Source organism: Parasteatoda tepidariorum, chromosome 2 (genome assembly GCF_043381705.1).
Source record: "Parasteatoda tepidariorum isolate YZ-2023 chromosome 2, CAS_Ptep_4.0, whole genome shotgun sequence".
NCBI lineage: Eukaryota > Metazoa > Arthropoda > Arachnida > Araneae > Theridiidae > Parasteatoda > Parasteatoda tepidariorum.
Genome location: NC_092205.1, coordinates 82,100,598 through 82,122,978, shown reverse-complemented (window position 1 = coordinate 82,122,978; position 22,381 = coordinate 82,100,598). Strand labels below are relative to the sequence as shown.

The 22,381-nt window shown below is 30.2% G+C and overlaps 3 protein-coding genes across 3 annotated transcripts in view; 2 read left to right on the top strand and 1 right to left on the bottom strand.

The window, feature by feature from the left end:
• LOC122268366 (zinc metalloproteinase nas-36) overlaps positions 1-471 on the top strand; it is a gene marked incomplete at its 5' end in the record, with an annotated part of 17,390 nt that extends 16,919 nt beyond the window's left edge. The window contains 1 exon segment of the mRNA XM_071178143.1: positions 261-471. Coding sequence (XP_071034244.1) covers positions 261-447 — 187 coding nt within the window. The 3' untranslated portion in view covers positions 448-471.
• The window catches only part of LOC107449664 (blastula protease 10), a 124,262-nt gene that overhangs the window by 24,634 nt on the left and 77,247 nt on the right, over positions 1-22,381 (bottom strand). The gene's annotated exons all lie outside the window — the stretch shown is intronic.
• Positions 4,847-21,712, top strand: LOC139425091 (blastula protease 10-like). The gene is made up of 10 exons (XM_071178142.1): positions 4,847-4,994; positions 7,947-8,136; positions 11,826-11,952; positions 12,037-12,112; positions 13,545-13,739; positions 14,899-15,031; positions 16,258-16,410; positions 18,258-18,361; positions 19,900-20,045; positions 21,508-21,712. Exons 1-10 carry the CDS (start codon positions 4,881-4,883, stop codon positions 21,635-21,637), a joined length of 1,368 nt encoding a protein of 455 aa, XP_071034243.1. The 5' UTR covers positions 4,847-4,880; the 3' UTR covers positions 21,638-21,712.

Sequence of the window (22,381 nt, the reverse complement as noted above, 5' to 3'; positions counted from 1 at the left end):
ATATATATATACATATACATATATACATACATATATATATATACATATATATATATGTATATATGTATATATATGTATATATATATATATATATATACGCCGATTCTTAAATTCTTAAATAGTTGGAAGAATTAGGGATCGGATAAGAAACAAACTTCTTAAAAATAATAAATTGGCACAACAAATGCCAAACAATAAAGAGATGAATAATTGTGACTGAAATTTTATGAGAAATGTTTGAAAAAAATCTATTATTTTAGGTTTTGCGGGGAAGACATCCCACCAGGTACCGTAGCAACATCTCCCGGCAAAGAAATCATTATCATCATTGATACTAAAAAAGAAGCTCAAGCTGGAAGGGGACTTAAAGCCAAAATATCATTTATTGATCCAGATTCACAGCAGAATTCTACACGGACTATATCATCATTTTTACCCATAAACTAATCAAATAAAGCATTTTCATCAAACTAATTATGACTGTTATTTTTAAACGTTTATCCAACTTTTAATATTTCACACCCCAAAAAAAAGTTGTCACTCTCACCTGATACAGAAACACAAAAAAATATCACAGTTTAGAAATTATTATAAAAAGTTTTAATACATAACACAGCTTTATTGCACAAGAAACTTTATTACACTTGTGATACAGAGACAGAAAAACACAAAATAAAGTCACAATTTAGTAATTATTGTATAAAGCTTTATAAGACAAATGGGCATAATGTACACTGTAAAAAATTCCTGGATCAAATTACGGTACAAAATATTTCTATTTTGGGTGCATCATCCGTAGAATCCCTTTTTACCAAGAAATATTTATTTTGTGATTATTGAGTAATTCAGTAATTTTACGATAATTATTACTGTAAAAATTACGGTATATCAGATGTTTTGTTCCCTTATATGTTCTGGTAAAAATGGATTTTGCGGTAAAAAGCTCTCTGTGTGCTAATTCGTTTAACCATAATTTAATTTGGAATTTCTTACAGTGGATGACTTACTAGCATAGCAGTAAGATAAATCTAGGAAATATTGCGCACAGAAATCTTGTTTCGATTCCAGATAATTGCACAAAAACACGACTGGAGTAAAGATTCCGGGTAATTATACACAAACACTACTGGAGTAAAGATTCCAGGTAATTGCACAAAAACACTACTGGAGTAAATACTCAAATGTCTAAGTTGTTAAAAATGAGCATCAAGTACAAAACATAGCTATTTTCTTCTATTTTTCTATGGCAAATGCTTGAATTTTTATAAATGTTACTCAGAAATAGCAATTGTATAAATATTTTAAAATTAAAAGATTCGTCAAAAAATATCAAATATTGATTAACAGTGCGAACCACCAATGATTCTTCCCGGAAACATTCAGGTTTAAATAAAAGACCGCGCAATCATTATCATTAAAATTAGCAGCTACTTTGAAAAAATAAGAGCATTGTCTTTATGCTAGATGAGAATAAATAGTGTTCAGCGCAGTATCCTCTGTGTATTCTTATCTAACATACAATGTGTATTCTCATGCGTCGTACCTACGTGTAATAAGTGTTCTACGCAGCTAAAAGAGAGGTTGATAAAAATAGGGTGACTATTTGAGAATCATTATTCCATTTCGGGAAAAAAAGTAATTTTTTCTGATTAATCTGTAATTAAATTTCTTTAATCAATAGGTTGACTCATTCACTCAGAACATTATAATATTTGAATAAAGAAATTATTGACCAGAAAAAAAAGAGAAGAGCTGCAAAACAAAATAAATTATGAGATCCCGAAAAGAATGCCAAATGACGTGGGTAAAAGGTAAAATAGCATTAGAGTACGCTTCAAAATAATAGTCCAAATAAGCAAAAAAAATATTGAAATTTACATAGCAATTTACAAAGCTGAAATTTTCAATGCAGACTGGGACCAATTTTTCGCCTCATGGCCCATCTTTACTGCTTAATAACAATCGGAATGATTCGTTTTTATAAGTCATTGATTGTCAATGTAAAGATTTTCCCCATCTTAAAAACCTTCTGACAATAATATTTTTTCAAGTTTCACAGCAATTTCTTCTTCAACATTCTAAGCTTAGTATTGAAACTTTTTCTGTAGTCCGGTTTTGTTAAACTTCCCGTGAAAAACAATTCTAAAATTATCGTAAATGATTCAACGCAGCATTATAAATTTGATTTTATATTTTTAATATTTTCAAATTATTATTGCTTCGTCTGAAAATAATTGTATTTTCTCGAAACTGAATTTTTGTGCCACCTTTATCAGAATTATGCATATTTAAATTCATCAGCATCGTTTACCTTCGATTAACATAGAGAATATGTAATAAATCATTTTAATTAACTCCAAAAATGTGCATAGCCCAAGTAAAATATTTTTAGTACTGATTAATCTGAAAAAAACTTGTGCAGAAAAATGAAATTAAAAATATCCAAATCAGTTTTATCACCGGATTAAAATAAAAGGTGGGGAAATGTAATTATTTGAAACATGTTTTATTTTTCTGACAACCCAGTTGGTTTTGATATTTCTCTTACCTTTCTCGATTATAATTCATCAGATTATGATAACGGTTTTTGTTTCGCGTAATTCTCAATTTTCGTTATTAATTCTCAAAACCTAAGGTTTATGACACCAAATATTGATGCATATGTCAAAGGCAATAATTGAAAAAAAATTGTGAAAGATTAACTATAATCTTTACGAATAGAAAAATATTTATTAAATCTCCCATTATTAGTCTGACAGCCTCATGAAAAGTTGAAAAACACTGATCTTATTAACTAAGATACTTTAAAAATCATTAAGCATTTTTGAGATGTATTTGTTAAATTATTAAATTATTTGTTATCAAATTTTCTTATTATTCCTTCACAAGACCAATTTAGAGAGTATGAAATGATCTATATACAAGCTGGTTCAAATTAGAGAATATAATTTTCTATTTTGAATACTGCTAAAGAATATAACGAATACCCTTATGCTATAAAATAATGCCCGTATGCTATAAAATAATGCCTACAAAACTTAGTTTTTCAAGAAAGTTTATGTAGTAGATTATTTATGTTATTTCATGTTCTTTGTAAAAAAATTTTTAAAAAGAATTTGTATTTTTTGCTGTTATTAAAAGATTATTAAAAGTTGGGAAATGCCAATAAAATGAACTGTGAGCTCTTTCAAAATTAGCCTATTAGGATTAACCTATTGGAGCTTTATTGAAAAAAAGTATTTAAAAAAAAGTCTAAATACTTTTGGAATTATTGTCATTAATTCTGTGGTTTGATCACAGAATAAGTTAATAACGATACCCAATTTTTAAAAAGTATTAGATTATTGAGAATACAAATTTGCAGGATTTAATACAGGAGTTTTCTGTAATTCAGTAAACCCACATCAGCACATTATTAGAAGATGAAAACTATGATTATCGAAGTAGTATGTAAGAATGCTGAAAGAATAGCAACATTTGCATTATTATTTTGTTTCATAACCATCGCTGAACTGCCGACCCAATTATGAGTTCATGACTGCCAATGTTCAACTCCTTATCCTCGTAATTGTGAACCCAATCCAAAAGACAAAGATCAACTCCTGGATCAAGTATTGGGAGAAACTTTCTTTCTGGGAGAGCCTTTTGATGGCACTAACCCGCATTTGCATTACTTGGATAGGGCAACTACTAATACCTCCCACGGTTAGTCAGAAGGCAAAGGGACTTTAACCCATAACCCGTCTACAACTGAGTGTATTTTACGTCAGCCCTGAGGTCGGCGTGAGCTGGGTGCCGAATTCGTATCGACCAGCCATTGCTGGGATTCGGACCCGGTACACATGATTGAGAGGCCAGAGCTCTATCACCTGAGCCACCATTGAGCTTTTTTCATTATTTGGCTATATATAGCAAATAATACCCAGAAAATGAAGACAGGTATAGTTTATTAAGGATCTATAGGGAAAATAAATTAAATTCTCCCCCAGTCCTTTATCGTTGCAATTAGCAATTAAGTAGTTTCGACGTTTCAAATGATATTAAGTGAAATTGTGCTCTTTCTTTTCGCAATTTCCTTCTACACTTCGGCAAACAATTGTTTCAAATTTTTGTGGTATTTAGCGCAAAAATTTCTATGGTATTTAGCATAAACTATTATTTACACATTATTTGCTAGAATTTAAAGCATTATTTATAACACATTATTTGCTAGAAAGCAGTGTTTCAAAAAAAACTGAACTTTTTTCTTATGAAATTATTTATTTTTAAATTGTTTAGATCCTTGTGATACAAAAGCACCCATTATTTTACCAAACTACATTTAATTTTTTATAAATATTATCAAACCTTACTGATTAAGAATTGTTGCACTAATGAGAAAACCATTTTCCACTGTTACTAAACTTTTTAAAATTAATTTCAGCATTAGGTTGCCATTAATAACCAAACGGATTTTCAATAAAATGCTAGAATGTTTCCTAAATCTTTATACAGTATTTATATTAAAAACTAGAAGTGGGTTCACCTATCCCACGTATTGAATATAACAATACATAAATCTTCTTCGATTGTACCTATAAAAAAAATAAAAAAATAAAAAAAAGTCCTCCTTTTAGACACGTGCTTGAACCTCCCCGCACGAGTAACAATATCTCCGATGACATAAAAACCTGATGACAAACTAATTCCTTGTTTTGTTTTTATGTCCCTTTCTTCAATCAATTCTTCGTGTTATCAACCCTAATGGTGCGAACAAAGATAAGAACCTTGAATCTTTTATTATAGGGGCTTGGTGACGTAACATACATATAAGAGATTTTAGGGCACTAAATGCACCTTTAGTGTTCTCTTTTTCTTCTACTTACCCATTTAGATATAATATGTATAAAGTGTTGCTTTGTGTAATAGCAGTGTCTTTGTTTAAAAATCCCATTAGCAATGTCTGGTCACAGCCCATAGACAGTTTTGACGACTCAGTACCACTATCAGATATGGTTGGTAATTATCTATATATAATTATAATTTAGATATAGTAAGTTTGATGTAATGAGCAGAAATAATAATGGGGAGTTGTCATTAAGTATCAAGTTAATATGCTCAAAAAAATCTTTTCTTAAAACAAACACCTGTTTCAAGGAGATTCTGTTTGTTAGGGAACTTCTGCTTCATTTTAGATCATTTGATTGAAATAATTATTTAATTTTCAATTTTTCGCTATTTGGCCAAAATTTAGAAAATATTATGATCAAGCTGAAAAAATATGGAGCGATTTAGTGGATGATAATGCGTTGAAAGAAATTGTTCCAAAAACTAATAACTACTCCAGGGAGTATCAGTTTGCTAGGAAACTTGCGTTTACATATTCATCGGAGATAATTTGATTGAAAGATTTGTTTCATTTTAAATATATAAAAAAAATTATTCATCAAATTGTATAAAATTTTAAATTTTAAGACGGGATGGATAAAAATGTTTAGACCAAGCTAGTTAATTATTGAAACCAGTTAGAAAAACCAAGCAAATGGAAAACATTGATTTAAATCCGTTTGAGCTCAGGAAAGAAGTTTTTGATTTCTGAAAAATGACTCTGTTTCAATCTTTTTACTATGCAGATTTTGCGTCTAGAAAAATTTCATTATTATATAAATCAGTTCATAATTAACTAGAATCGGGGATTTTGATGTGAAATAGGTAGTCTTAAACTATTCCCCAAATATTTGCCTGTGAATTTTCTCAGAATATTAAAAGATTTCACAACTCAAATTGATCACCCAAATGATGTAATTCTCATTCCTAATTAAAAAATAATGGCATTTAAGAACCTTAAAAGCTATAAATATTTAAAAATGAAAAATATTTATAGATTTGGAGCCCTTAAATCAAATTTAAAAATAAATATTTTTAAACTTAGCTAGTTTGCAAGTGGAAGAAGTGTTAAAAAGTTTCTTTGAAATTTCATAGTAACCAGTTTGTCCCTTCATTTTTTGTGGTAAAATTAAGATTTATCTCTCCATCAAGGAATTTACTATAATCCCCCTTTTTTGAGTTTATAAACGAAGTGGGCAAATCAGCAGATGACCCCATTTTACCTTTTTAATTTTTTGATGTTTCATTATCTTGTAAATTAAATAGGGGGGCAACAATATGTAAACAAGTATTTTTTCTTTAATTGCATTTTTCTTTTAAAAATCATAAATTAGATTTCTTTATTCACTTCTATTTCAATCTAACCGTAATTGTCATAGAAATATCCAGCTTACCTATTCTTCCGCATCTAAATAATCTATGAAGGAAATCTCAAGGAATAAAAAAATTTTTGAGACACCTGCATTTGTCAATTATGCCTGTGCATTTTCATTTATCAAAAAAATAGAAATATTAATGGGTTAACAGATAAGTTTCTGTCGTTTTCTTTTTAAATTTTATATGTTTGGACATACTTAAAAAAAGTCGTATAAACTAAATGTTGACTGTTTGTTCATGAGAAAAATAAAAAAAATTTAACACTTTAAATAACTTTTGATCTATTGATTGGAGTTTTGCATGCACAATACAATCTTAATAGAGGTATTTCATTTTTTTTTTTTGGCAGACAGGATTTTATGTCAAGAAATAAGTTACAAAAATGTACTTTCCTACATAACCATTCCTTTTTTTTCTAACGGATTCAATTTCTTGATCCTCAAATCAGGGCTCAATCTTAAAAATATAGTCTCAATGATTTAACAAGTCGAAAATTTTTGACACCCAAAACACGAATTCCAATTTTTTTGAATTTTTCTAGTATGTCTGGAGCTATTTAAATTAATATAAAACTTTTTAAGCACAATTGTACAACTTGCCCAAACTCCATGTAATTTTCTTTTTTTGATGTAAAAATCATTTTTTTATATTCATTATTTAGTTCAAAATAATGGTTAACAAAATTGCCTGAATGAAGGTACTTAAACATTTACGCCGTGTCATTCGACTGTGTAATTTTAATTAACGAAATTCAAATTTTGAAAATAATAGGTAAAGAAATAAAAATTTAAAAATATTATTTTTTCAAACTTTATTACTCAGAAACTATTCGCCGATTTTACTCAACTCTTGTACTTTGATATTTCACTTTACGTAGTTTGAAACAAATTTAAAACTTTTATACTTTGCAATTGAAATCCTTTTATTCTTTTTCTATCCATTAAATAAAAAGATAAATGATCTTTAGAAACTGCATTTTACTTGAAATTTTCTTTAGACAAACCAAATTTACAATCATGTACAAAATTCTTTTGATTCGCTTAAATAATTCCAAAGATATTTCAAAGTTTGGAAAAAGGGAAATTAGTATTAAGTATCTTAAACTTTAGACTGCATTCCTACCCCCTACCCTTATTTTGAGGTCAAAAATTCTTTGGAAAAAAAATAACATGGTTATTCTGAGACAATTTCTTAACTTAAAACATCATGCCCCCTAATTAATTCGCTTATTTAAGGTTATCTTTCCCAGCAGTTAATATTGCATTTTAATACCTTAACATCCGAAATAGATTAAAAGCTACTAAAATGTTCTTTTTTTTGATGCACTAAGCATCTAAAATATTTTTTAATTAGAGAAAAATAAGCATTGAATTTTTTTTAAACCATTGAGCTATTTTCTAAAAAATATTCCTAATAGTTTTTATAATGTAAGAAAAAGACTGATTTACAAAAGCAATATAAAATTTTTACAAATTAGAAAGTTATTAAAACTTAGAAAAATACTCGATATCAAACTTTTTCATGCAATTAGGAGATTACTTTTAGTTATTATTGATTGTATGGTATCAAAATCTTGTTAATATCAAAAAATAACACCAAAACTATTATCAACTTTTCAGTTAAAACCTAAAACAATGAGAGTAATGGGTTCTAAGGGAAACTGTTAAACAAAATAAACTAATGTTTTGCTTTACATTCAACAGGACATCTTGACTGAGAATAATCCCGATAAAACTGATGAAGGTGATCCATTGATTGAAGGTGATATAGTCCTTCCTCCAATGCCAGATGGAAACTCGAATGATATCGAAGATGAATTGGAGACGAGAAAGGGAATGTTAAACGTCATTAACTTGTGGCCAAGTGGGCGAGTATCATACAACTTTCACTCGTGTAAGAACAAAGTAATTCACGAAATATAAAATTGAACAGCTTAGTAGAAAAAAATTCTCATTGAAATTTTTGAAAGTTTAGTTTTAATTTAGGAATATCAGTTTCTGAGCTTTTTCACCACCTTATTTAAAGACTTCAAAAAAAAACTAAAAAAATTGTTTACTATATTAACAGAAAATTTAACAGGATGTGTTTTAAAATTGATTTATCGAATGCAGTATAAGACTTAAACGTGTTCCAGCTTGTTCAGTATTTGGGATCTGTAAACGGGCTAATCTAATTAAGAATTCGTCACCATAGTCAGCAAGTTTACACAGCAACGTTCGATCATTTTCAAGCAATCAAGGAATAAGAACAAGTCCATTCCAGAAACACCTTTGGTGCAACTCTTTTTACTATATCAGTTGTTTCGAATTTATATTTTTCCATAGCAATCCATAGCATTCAAGCATCAGAATTAAAACAGTTGGGGACTGGAAGGTGCCTTGGGAATAGGCTTTTGAATTGGCTAGAAAAGGGATCATGAAGAAGGCGAAGTGCCAAGGCGCAGAGTCGTGGTAAAACAAGATGAGCAGGGTTCGAATCCAAGCGATAGCTGGTAGATACAAATTCCGCACCCGGATCGCACCGATCACTGTGCTGACGTAAAATATCCTCAGTAGTAGACGGATCATGGGTCAGAGTTCCTTTGCCATCAGGCTAACCGTGGGAGGTTTTCTTTCCCCGTAACGCAAATGCGTGTCAGTTTCATCAAAAAGTCTTCCTCGAAGGCGAATTTATTGCAATACTTGATTCGAGAATTACCACGTCTTCTAGATTGAGTTCAAAATTACTAGGCTACCGAGTTGATCATTGGTAGTCGTAAACCCAAAATTGGGTCGGCTTTTCAACGACGGTTATAAAATCTCCACGATGCCATGTCAGGACCTTTTTTGAATCTGCGAATGAGCCATTAAATGGAATATCAGACATCAGTTAGTAGTCTGAGTTTTATAATTCTGTCATACTATTTTCTTCAGTGGTGGTCGTTGATGGCCTTCTATCACAAACCTCATTCGCAACTTTTCATGAGCTTCAAAAATGCTCTTGCTGCTTGTAAACTTGGGGCTCTATCAAGCAATCTTCACCAAAGAACCTTTTTTCCATGGTTCATCAGCTTTTATTTTAAATTTGTCTACTTTATTCTCGACAAATTTAGAATGGAGCATAGCATCGAACGCAACATAGAGGCTCGAAGAAGAATTCAAAATTAGTTTCACGAACTGCCTGTCCTTACTCCTCGAATGGTCTAAGACAGTTGAGTTACATACCGTAACTCAATTGTCATACAACTTTAACAACTCACAGAACGCAAGATGACCAACCTCTTGACCGATATCAAATGGTATGAACATGCTTTAACGTGTTTTAAATTCAGTGACTTTGCTATCTAAAAGCACTTCGTAATGGGTATTAAGATCCAAGCCTTTTTAGAGTCTCCTGAATGTCATACTAAGCTCTTCAACTGTACTTGAGGTAAAGTAATGCACTCTTGCCAAATTAAATTATAAATTGAAAACTTTTTACTGTAATTTCATTTCCACGAAGGATACGTTATTGAAGCGCCAACCAGTGTCTTGGCATTGATACCGTCATAGAAAAGACACTGAAGCCAACGCGCCGAAATAGTTCGGCAGCCAAAAAACAACAGCTTCCAGAAGAATTCTTAAAAGAATAACTCGTGTACAGAACTAAGTTTGAGTTTTGCAATAGGACAATTGCAGTTGATGTTGGAAATTATCGTTTAGTATTTGAAAATAATGCTTTTGAAATAACTTCATTTCAGCTTTCTTGGCATTAGTTAGTTTTTTTTATCATAGTGAGAACAAAGGCGTCACATTTCAAGTAATTTAAGCGTAATTATAATAAATTTTTTTTAAATTATAAAAAAATAATATAAATAAATTAAATACGATGGAGAATATGTAAGCAGTTATTCTCGGATTTTAAGTTTAGAATTCGTTTTGTTAGTGAAATTTGCTTTTTATTTCATAACCAACCTTAAACAGCCGATCCAGTTCTGTGTTTACGACTTCCAATGTTCAACTCAGAAGCCCTGTAATTTTGACCACACTCCAGAAGACACGAGAACTTCTGGATAAAGTATTGGGTGAAATTTGTCTTCGTGGAACTGATTTTTCAAATTTTTGTCAAAAATGGAGTTATAAAAATATGCCAAAATCAATATACAAGTGAAGATAAAACAAGACCATTTACAAGACCAGTTGAATTCGTTTTGAGGATTGCGCAAAATGACTATCAATTTGATAACCTTAAAACCTTTAAAATAGTTCTACAACTCTTATCTGCTTCTTCCAGCTTGCTGTTTCAGTTGCACCTTCATGAGAAGAGATTCATTAGAAAGCATTTTCTTCTGACTTAAATAATAATTTCTGATGTCTGTAATTTCTTGACTTCAGCTTTGTCGACCATTTCAAAAATATGTATTGAGAGTAGTCACGCACATTACATTAGTTTGATGATAATTTCAATCACTGCTTGGAATATTTGTGGTTGATTCTAATTAAAAGAGATGCAAAAAGTCTCTACGATTTAATTTTGGTGATCATGAGGCTTAACTTTAAGTAGAAAAAAACATAAGTAACTATGAACTAGTTGACATAAACATCTAATTATAAAAAATATAAATAACTGGTAAAAGGACTCTAAATACGTAAAATTCGTACGTAAAAGGATTCTAAAGACGTAAAATTCGTACGTAAAAGGATTTTGAAGACGTAACATTCGTGCGTAAGAGGTATCTCAAGACGTAAAATTCTTACGCAAAAGGATTCTAAAGATGTAAAATTCGCATGTAAAAGGATTCTAAATACGTAAAAGGATTCTAAAGTTGTTATTTTTCTTCGTCGAACTAAGAAAAGAAAACATATGAAAATAATTTCTAAATTTTTCCTTAAAATATTGCCCTAAATGCGTGTTTGTCTTATAATTTTATATTAAGAGGTTAAATTCATGTATCTTGGTTTTAAAAAAACTTTTTCAAATGGACTACAATTTTTAATTCAAGATAAATTGATATTCTTCTTTACTGTAATACCAAGTCGTTGATGAATATTTTGTTTTTATAATTTTTAAATGATTTGGTTGGCCAACTAAAATTTTGAGCAGATCTCAGATATTTTCGCGTCGCTGATTTAAGGCTTGCAACCACTTTCTCGCTACAAGCTACAGTTTAATGTAATTTAATATTATATTCTTAACCCATAATTCTTTGAAATTCACATACGATGTATAATAAAGAGTCTCCACTTTTCTGCTACGTATTGAACGATAGGAAGAAGGCAATAATACATTTCAGTTTATTATACAATAACTTAAGCTTAAACGAGCGTGTTTTTTGTCTTCAGTGTTATTTTCAAAGGCGCAGACAAGTATATATGTATGTATATTAACCTATGCGCTCTTTATAAACTAGTACATTCAGACAAAAACTAAACTAAACTATAGATACCATTTTGAAAAATATCTGTAGCTTTTGAAACTAAACTAGCATCAGATTTGCAAACTTCACGACCCAATCAGATAATGTAATGTATAAATGCAATGCACTTATATGTATTTGTATATGTTTTCGTGTAATTGAAACAGAAAAACTTGTTTCCCAGTGTAATCTTGGTGTATTTTTTCAGCTGTCAGCAAACAAACAAAGGAAAGGATCCGAGAAGCCATGGACAAATGGGAAAATGAGACATGTCTTCGCTTCCATGAAACTCTTGTAGATTTTTCATACATTCGATTTAGAACTGACAAATCGGGGTAAGAACGAAGAAAATTAAAAACATAAGTCTTTTTTAAGTAGAATTTGTATGAATTTTCTTTTTCTTTCTTTTTACTTTCCAGATGTTGGTCCTTGGTGGGTAGACAAAACCAACCGTTTCGAGGTCAAGATGTTTCCATTGGACCAGGTTGCGAAAGAGTAAGGAAAAAAATATTTTTATCCGTGAATAATTCTTTTTTTTCTACATAAACAAGGCATCCTAATCCATTTCACCCCTTTGAGCCATTGAGATATAGTCCTAGAATGTGAAAATCCGATCTTAAGATCAAACGTTACTCAGGGTATTCTGTTTCTTACTTTGTGCACTGTACAGTGCTAAGAAAAGCGGACAAATTTGAATAACTTTTGTTGTAATGATCGGATCTTCAATTCTAGGACTCAATTTTAATGGCTCAAAGGGGTGATTTTAAATTTGCTAATTAATAATTACACGTGATACTTTAAGTTACGAAATCAGACACACATACTTACTTTCTCTGAATAAACATACCATTTTTCGATGGATTTGGATTTTTGCCCCGCAAAATATAGGGGGCAGTCGCAATCTCGGAAACAGGTTCTCAAAAGTTTGATCAGGAGAGGACACACTTTTAAAAAAATATTTACATAATTTTATCAAAATCGGTGAAATAGTTCCTAAGAAATTACATTTTATTAAAAAAAAAATCGATACTTAAAATTTGATTTCTCAAAAACTATTCGACCGATATTGCTCAAATTTTATATTTTGCCATGTAAAAGTATATTCTTTGAAATTATATAAAAAAAAATTCATTCCTTACAATTCAAAAATTTTTTCGATCATTATTAAATAAATAATCAAAAATAACAAATATTTACTAAAAGCTATTTTTCACACGGGATTATTTTTGGTAAAACGAATTTAATTACGTGCAAAACTTTTTCAATTTGTTTGAAAAGTTCCAGAGATATAAACAAAAACGGCACAAAAATAAATTAACTTAAGGGATCCAAGCTTCTGACTGCTCTTCTGACCAAACTATTGCGACTATATTTCGCAGACTGTGGCTACCTCCTATATTTTGAGGGTTAGAGATCCGAATCTGTCGAAAAAAAGGTATGTTTATTCAGAGAATGTACATTTTTGTGTCTTATTTCATAACTTAAATTAGTGTCTGCACTTATTCATTAGCATATTTGATGTCATTCTCTCGAACCATTTAGATTGAGTCCTTGAAAGTGAAAATCCGATCATTAGATCAAAAGTAATTCAGGGTGGTCCGGGTTTTTTTTGTGCCCTGTGCATACTTTCTTTACTTCTTTTTTTACAAAGAGTCTACAAATATATATTAAAGGTGGTGCTAGCAGAAACATCCTGTAGATAAGTCTAGATTTGTGTAATATTTCAGGTCTTCCAAATAGCCAATTTTACATTTTCTGGAGAAACTTTGTTGCTAAATTGAACTTAAAAATCCATACAAATTTATACTTGGAATTTTTTTGTAAAGTTATTAAAATTGTTTTTTTTCTTCTTTTAAGCTGCTTTAATTCTATTTATTTATCCAAAAAAAAATTTAAGTTTTCTGTTTTAATGATAAAAATTCCTTAGGTTTCTGTTATTACTCATGAAGTTGGCCATGCTATAGGATTGTACCATGAACAATCTCGTATAGACAGAGACAGATACGTAAACATTCTTTGGAACAACATCCCGCCTGGAATGACTTCTCAATTCTCACAAGGAATGGACTTTCCTAGGGGAGTAGAATATGATTATACATCTATAATGCATTACAGCGCAATGGTATGCTTATTTACAAAATCGTACAGTTTATTTTAACGCATTCATCAGAAATTAACACTTTTAAAAATTTTATTTCAAGAAAAAAAAACAATGAAACTCTTTAAATGTTAAAAATGTTCCAAATGAATCCAGTGTCATTTATGGTATAATTGTTAAAGATGGAGTTTACAAATTATAAATAAATAAATATACAGAAATAAAACAAACAAAAAAAAATTTTTGCATTACAAATCGTAGCAGGATGCATTATTTTTATAGTCGTAAATTAAATAACGATTCAAATTACATCAAAATTATCGCATTTTTATTTTGTTATTCGGTTACAACAATGACTTGTTGGCTACAAATAGTTATTGTAGTAATTAACAATTCTATTACGACGGTGCAGTATGATAGCTAGAAAATTTAAAATAATGGTAAATCTTTTCTCAAACTAAAGCATTTCAAAGCTAAATTCTTCAATTTTTGACTTTTTTTGAGCAATAAAGTTTTAAGTCAATAAAAACTTATCCTTCTGTTCATTTATATTAACCAATAAAATTTTCAATCAAATTTAAAAAAAAAAAATACTAAACTTTCTTAACATAGGTCCAAAATTTCGCATTTTTTGCGTACATTTATGCAATGAAAAGTTAAACGTAAGGCTAACTTCTTGAAAAGCATAAACATAACACAAATTTTAGCATTCAAGTTACAAAAGTGTATATTTTAGAATGCAAAGTAGCTAGAAAAAGAATTTATATATCTAATAATTGACACGAAATGCTTTTTTTATTAATTGATTTCTTTTTAATTTTGAACCCAATTTTTTTACATTACCCTTCTTTAAATTAAGATTTAGGACCACCATGAGCTTAATATTTTTAAATTTCAAAACACAGTTTAAATAATATTTATAATTTTTTTTTAAGAAACTACGTACGTTCTACGTCTACGAAACTACGTTAAGAAACTACGTTTTTTGCCAAAGATATGAAACCTTAAACTCATTTCGGTGTGTTTAATTATGTTCCAATTTGACTAAACAAAATTACAAATATGTGAGTACAGTGGCATTTTTTTTGTGGCGCACTCGCAAACTAAAATTAATAAATGTTTTAATTTTTCTAGGAGTGTTCAAATCATTGTCGCTTTTGGAAATATTTTTTTTACTTTTCAGGCTTTTAGCAAAGCAATGTTTGAAAAAAATACTATCACAACGAAAAATCCTCATTATCAACGACTGATTGGAAGTGGACGTGTGATTTCTTTTAGAGATGCAAAGCTCGTGAATCGAATGTATTCCTGCAATTGTAAGTCTGTTTCTAGTATTTTATATCTTAATTACTAGATTTTATCAGTTTTTCTCTGTAATTATAACTAAGTAAAAATATCTGGAGCTCCATATTTTGAAGCCGTCATTTCATAGATGTCTTCTTTTCGTTGAGGCCAGAGATATTTTTTATCGGAATAAAATAGTTGTGAATACGTTGGAAGAATAAAAACAACAAATATTTCAATATTTGTTCCCGTACCTAGACTGTATCTACTTTTAATACATGACAGTCTTTCTAACTTCAATTAAAATTTCTTTCAATACATAAATAAAAAAATTCATTAAAAAACTAAATTTATTATTATATTGAAGTTTTAGAGCTGAAAGGTGCTTGGATTAAGAATACAGTCTGGGTTTGAGATTAAAATGACTTAAAATATAATAAATTTTACCGTTACATTGCAAATATTCATGGTGTACTTGCAATGATTACACATTGCTTATAAATATAGATTCCATGCTTTTTAAACTATTTGTGCACTTAAAAACGAATATATTATCTTCTTTCTCTTTTGTATTGAATAAAGTGATTAAACGAAACTTTTTATTTACCTGTTATATATATATATATATGGAACAACATCCCNTATGGTCTCTAGCGTTTGGTCAAGAGAGCGATCAAAAATTTGATCCCTTAAATGTTAATTTTGCTTTTTGCGTACTTATTTCTAGCGTACTTAATTTGCGTTGCTATATTTCTAGAACTTTTAATGTGAATTGAAAATGATTTGCATATATATATATATATATATATATATTATCATCTGCGATGAATTCATTGGAGATCGTAGTATTTACTTGCCCTCTGGTACTTCGTGAATAGGATACTGATGTAAACCATTCTTAAAACCTTTTACACCTTTTGTTTATTTGCTTACAACAGTTCCTACAAGACAATAATATCTTCCATTAGTAGCAATAGTGTGACGATAATTGTTTGCACTACACATACTGTCTGCCACTAAAAATCGTACTAATGCGCGATTTTACATTCACCTTAAATGCTCCCTTCTGACTAGTTGAAGGGTGCAGTATTTCTGATATTGTAACTCATATCTACGGTTCATTTTGGGTGAAGTTTCTTTCTTAAACTCATTGTTATAACAAACAGATTACTCTGTTTGTAATATTGTTTGTATTGTAATTGCTAGTTTTTATGGTATAAATTGTGTGGTCACTCTTTTATTATTTCAATATCTTCAGCTTTTTGCCCCAACCTCTTCAATGAATCACAACAATGTGAAAATAATGGTTATTTAGCACCTTACAGAAATGACGGCAAAGACTGTGCCTGCAACTGTCCACCCGGAACTTCAGGAGAACGTTGTGAGAACGTTATCTATGATGGTTACTATAGTGAGTATAATTTTGGTACAAATATAGTTATAAATAATCTTTTAAACTATATCTATTGATGAAATTGAAAAGCACTCATACAAGTGGTAATAGACATCCCCTTTTTTCAAAGTATATTTGTCTTAATTTGTACTCGTTCCTTAAGAGCAATCATAATTTTAAAAAAAAAATAATTATGGTGGTTACTATGAAGAGCATCATTATCAGATTTTTAGTAAAAATATAATAACAAATAATCTATACGTATCTATATTAATATATACTTTAATCCATACTTATTATAAAATTAAAAAGCACTCATTCAAATGATAATAAGCACCCCTCATATTTTTAAATATATTTGTTTTAATTTGCACTTGTTCATTAAGTGCAACCATAATTTTTTTTAAAAAATTGAAAACAAATTTATAAGAAAAATGTTTCTAATCTCATTTCTGCTCCCTAATCGCTGTCTATGACATATTTTGGCAATCTTTTCCGAAAATGAAATTTAAAAAAAATTACACCTATTGATCATCGAAATTTAATATTAAAGCTCAAAAAAAGCACTATCGATATCCAACAAACCAATATAAAGGAATGAGGATAAGAAAACATCAAAATCTGTGAAATTTCCAATTGAAACTTCATTCAGTTACCATCATCTGTCATTTAACCTCACTCCCTGTCAGAAGGATTTTGAACATGGTTTTTGAAAAATAAAATTTGATCTAAAATATTTAAAAGATAAATAACATAGCTATCAAATGAACATGGGTATCCACGCTTTTATTCATTTTAGTCGTTCCAGACAGGAGTATCACTGATACAGTGATATGAGTTGGATACCTCCGTATCATGGTACCAAGTATACTTGCAAGATTACAATGCAAACGTAAGCTCAAAAGATGCTTTTTGTGAATGTGTTTATTAAAAATGAGGATCAAGGAATGCGTGCTAATAATGTTAGAAAATAATTTGATACGGTGATTATTCAATAAAAGTATCCCGCCGCGGAAGAGTAATCTCTGATACAGAGAATATGAGATGGATATCTCCGAACCATTGTAAAAGTATACTTGCAAGATTGTAGTGCAAAGAAATAATAACATGCTCTATATTGTAAACATTTCATATGCTTTATAAATTATAAAGCAGTAAAAGTTGGCATATTTCTAGCGTTTGTAAGTAGTATGAGGTAATTCTCAAGACTCAACTGGCGTAAATAAATAAAATAAAAAAATTAAAAGAAGTATTGAAAAAGAGAATTCAAACTTGTCAACGAAAAATGTCAGTTTTTTTTAAATTTTTTTTTTAAATTTTATTTTTAAATCCATTTTTTCCCCACTTAGACTCTTGCTTTACATTTTGTGTAGATCTTTCAAAGTGGAATTATTCTACAAAAAATTTTAACTTTGTAATAAATATTGAAGCCGTTGCAACTCAAACTTATATTTATATATAAAACTTTCCATCTTTGTTATTAATAACATACATAGTAATAAATCACAGAATCAATAAATCATAATTTTTTAAATTACAAGATTTCCATGGCGTTTTCTTCTACGTTTTATCAGATGATTTGCATATAAATGTCGGCAAAACTATTTTTTGCAATTTTGAACATTTTTATACGATTTAATCTTGATTAAATGATGTAGGGTAGATCTGAAAAGATGTTTATATAATCCATTCTCGTTTAGCATGTGTTTGTGGAAATTTTTCGAATAACAAAGTAAATAGAAAAAAAAATTTCAAAAACTATATAAACACTTATAAAAAGAGTTTGAATATATTTTTACTTGTTCTTATCTCTGTATTAATTTTTTCATAACAAAGAATAAATTTTTTATAAATTTTTATTGAAGGTCCACCTATATGCGGTGGTAACGTGACGGAAGAAACAGAAATTAAAACACCTGGATACCCATTCAGAAATCTTCCCATTGATCCTTGCAGTTGGTGGATTCAGGTAAATTTGATGGAATATTATATGTAATATGCACATTTAAATCCGTCAAGTTGAGTCCCTTTTAAAATTAATCGACTAAGTTAACCGCAAAAGCAACGCACGGCAAATGATCAACTTATATAGGTTTCACTGTATTATGTTTTTTTTTTAATTATTTCATTTTGAATGCATAGAAGTCACTTGACGACAAGTTTGGAACACAGTAAATATAGTCTGGAACTATCACCTGCAATCATTGAATATTTTCTGAAATATGCTATTGAATATCCCGTGAAGAAAAGAGCTTGGAAATAAAGTATTGGAATGTATATTTCCCTTTATTTTAGGTCTGCCAACATGTGATACCGGAAATCCCGAAAATAGCCGTTGATCTGAAAAATTGGTAACCGAAATACGTGTTAAAATCAGTAGAAATGTCCTCCCACCGATAGCGTTGCCGATTAGGAAAAGCTATGAAACAACTTTTTTGAAATAATCATCATTTGCAGAAAAGCGCATTGGACAAACGTATGAAGGCAAAATAAACACACTGTTGAATAAATATTTTCAGTTGTAATGGTGTGACTACTAGTCAACAGCGCCATCTGTTCAAGATCTCTCTAACCTATTTTAAAACTTATTGAGAATAACTAGTTTCTAAACCGAACGCAGTAAATCTTAAATTTCTGACTTATTTCGTTTTTTAAAACAATTTTTCAAATCAGCGATTATTTTTTGCACACCTAGTTACAATTCTGAAAGTAAAATAAGTAAGTTTTTGTAAGTTTATAGGTAAGTTTTTGTAGGATAAGAACAAATTCGATTAGTTGCCATACTAACTAACTAACTAACTCCCTGGCATTACAGTCCATGTTGGACCATGACCTCACTAACCATTTTTTTTCCAAAGTCGCCTGTCACTAGCTCTTTGTTCCCAGTTTCTGATGTTTAGAATCTTAAGGTCTTTCTCCACCTCGTCTAACCATCTCTTGGGCGGCCTTCCTCTTTTCCTTTGACCCTGGCACTGCTCCTTGAATATCTTCTTAGTGCCTCTGCTTTCCTCCATTCTTTCAAGGTGTCCTAGCCATTGAATTCTCTTTGCTTTTACATACATGATTATATTTTTTTCTTTAAATAGTCTTGAAATTTCAAAATTTTATCGCCTTCTCCACAGATCACCCTCTTTGACAGGTTCAAAAATAGTTCTGAGAACTTTTCTTTCCCAGGTAATCAGCATTTTTTCTTGTTTCTGCGTTGGAGTTCATGTCTCTGATCCATAGATAACGGTTGGTCTGATTATGGTTTTAATTGCTATACTAGCTACCAAAATTAAGTTTGTTAATTTCCGTATGAAATTGATTTGTTTAAAAGACATTAATTAATTATATATCAACTGTTATGCTTTATTTTAAATTTCTTTCCTCATTACTCGATTAAATTACTCTAAAGAATTACCATTACGGCAAGCTATAAAATGAATATACCGAAACAAACATTGTTTTTAATTTCTAGTTGGCTGTTTGCTTTATTATACTTTTTCTACAATGTGCTCTTTCCAGGCTCCTTACGGCAAGCGAGTCATGGTGACATTTGATGACTTTAGTTTTGCCCCACGTCTAGTTGCCTCCAGAGCCAGCAAATATCGAAACAGATGCCTGCAAGAAAGGGTTGAAATCAGAACAAGAAGCATGGCTGAAGGAAACATGTAATCATTTAATTATACTTTTACTAAATTCGCTGCTGTACCAAATTTCATACATTTGCTCTGTATTCAAATCCATATTTATAGATTTTTTTTCTAAAAGGGAGTTATTGGAACCAACTTGTCGGGTGTCGCAAACTGATATTTATAAACAGTGAGATGAAGAATCTAATACATTACCAAAGTTTTACGAAACTGCAACGAAGACAATTACAGCTAAGGTTAAACTGGTGTAAAAAAATCATCTTTTCAGCTAGAAAATTAGAAAATTCTTTTTAGCACGTTGAATGCCACGCTAATTTTACATGGCTTGCCCGTCTGGCCAAAATGATTTTCTCAGTATGTATTGCATTAATTTCTTCAAATCATTTTAATAACGATAATAATGTAACAAAATTTAAAAGCATTAAAAATGTACTCGAATTATGTGTAATAATCTTGGCTTCGCCGGTCACCGGTGATCCCCATGGCATTCAACGTGATAATGATAACCTTTCTGTTTGATCCGACAAATATTGAGTCGGCAACCAAGTTCCTAACGTTTTCTAAGCATTAACTACTCATGACATTAGTATGAGGAGGTGGAACAGCTAAAAAATCTGCTCGTGATTGGATATGCAAAGTTTAAAAAAGGAAATTTTGATTTCAATGACTCACCTTGTATTGGACATCCAGTTTATCTCAATTAACAGCGATAAATCCAACTTTTGTACGAAAATTTGAATAACATGGCTTGGTAACTTACAAAGAAAATGAAATGCTTCAATAATTTAAACTTTTTAAAAAAAATATAAAGAAATCAGTAGACAACCCAATATATTTTTGAGAGACTTGTAATTAGTTTGTTTAAAATTAATTATATTATAAACAATTCAAAACTTTTTTTACAATTATCATAATAGTTAACAATTACTTATTATAAATTAACAACTGCTAATTATAAATTAACGATTACCAATAGTTAGAATAAAAACAATTTATTATTGAGGGAAGTGATGGTCTATGCTGCCGCACCGATCACCATATCATTCGAAATGGAGCTCTGACCGGTCACCGATATAGGGATGAGATCTTGAGACCTATTCCAGTCCCTTACACTTCAGCAAGTGGAGATGACTTCATGTTTATGGACGGCAATTGCCGGCCGCATCGTGGTAGCTTGGTGAATGATTTCCGTTTGGAAGATGGAATCATACGAATTGATTGGTCAGCGTGATCTCCGGACATGAGCCCAATTGAGCATGGTTGGGACATTCTAAGCAGACTAATTGCTGAACTCCTACCACCCCCAGAAACTCTCCAAGAACTAAAAAGAGCTCTTCTGGAAGAGTGGGACAAACTACCGTATCCCTCATTAATAACCTCGTTGATTCAAAGGTGTTTCAACGTTGCTGGAATATATATATATATATATGTAATATAANACATATATATATGTATTTTTTTGTTTTGTTTTTGCTTCTAGGTATTGTGGGGAAGACATTAAGCCAGGAACAAATCTCCAATCAACAGGAAGGCAATTCATGATTATAATTAACACCAATGGACACGACAAAGACACGAGAGGATTGAAAGCCAAGATCACTTTTACTTAAAGAAGCTCAAAAGCATATTCATTATTATTCACTTGTACGCGCATCATCTTTTAGTAAAAAAAATCATTTAAACTATATGTCTGTCTAAGTTTGTTATTCCAAGTTTCCAAATCTTTAAATTTATATTACTTTGCCTCAAAACAGTCCAAATAGTTTTTTTTTTTTTTTTTTTTACTGTGCAAATATTCAAACTTATAATTTATTTGGTAAAGTTTGCTACAATCTCAACAGAAGATTAAGCAATATTTTTGTCTTATTTGAATTACACTAGAAACTAATTTTTTTTCTTCTGTTGCATGAGCTTTTTTTAAGAGATGTTAAACATTTTCGTATCGCAGATTTCAAATCAATAATCAGTTTTTTCTCCAAGATACAGTTTTTTTAGCTGATATTTTTTGTCCATTTTTTCAAAGTGTACAAGTTAAAAAAACGTTATACAGGGTGTCTCATAATAGTTTCATAATTTTATTTCATAACCATCGTTGAACAGCTGACCCAATTCTTTAGGGTTTAGAATTACTAATGTTCAACTCCGTAGTCTGGTATTTCCGTAGTCTTGTATCCGTAGTCTTGTATTGGGTATTTCTAACCCAATCCAGAAGACATGGGGACTACTGGATCAAGTACAGGGGAAAATTTGCCTTCAGTAGGATAAGAATTCCCTAGGTAATAAGGATTAAGAATTACCTATAAAACCGGACCATGATGACCGGAAATATTATCGTAGGAGCGCTTTTCTAAACT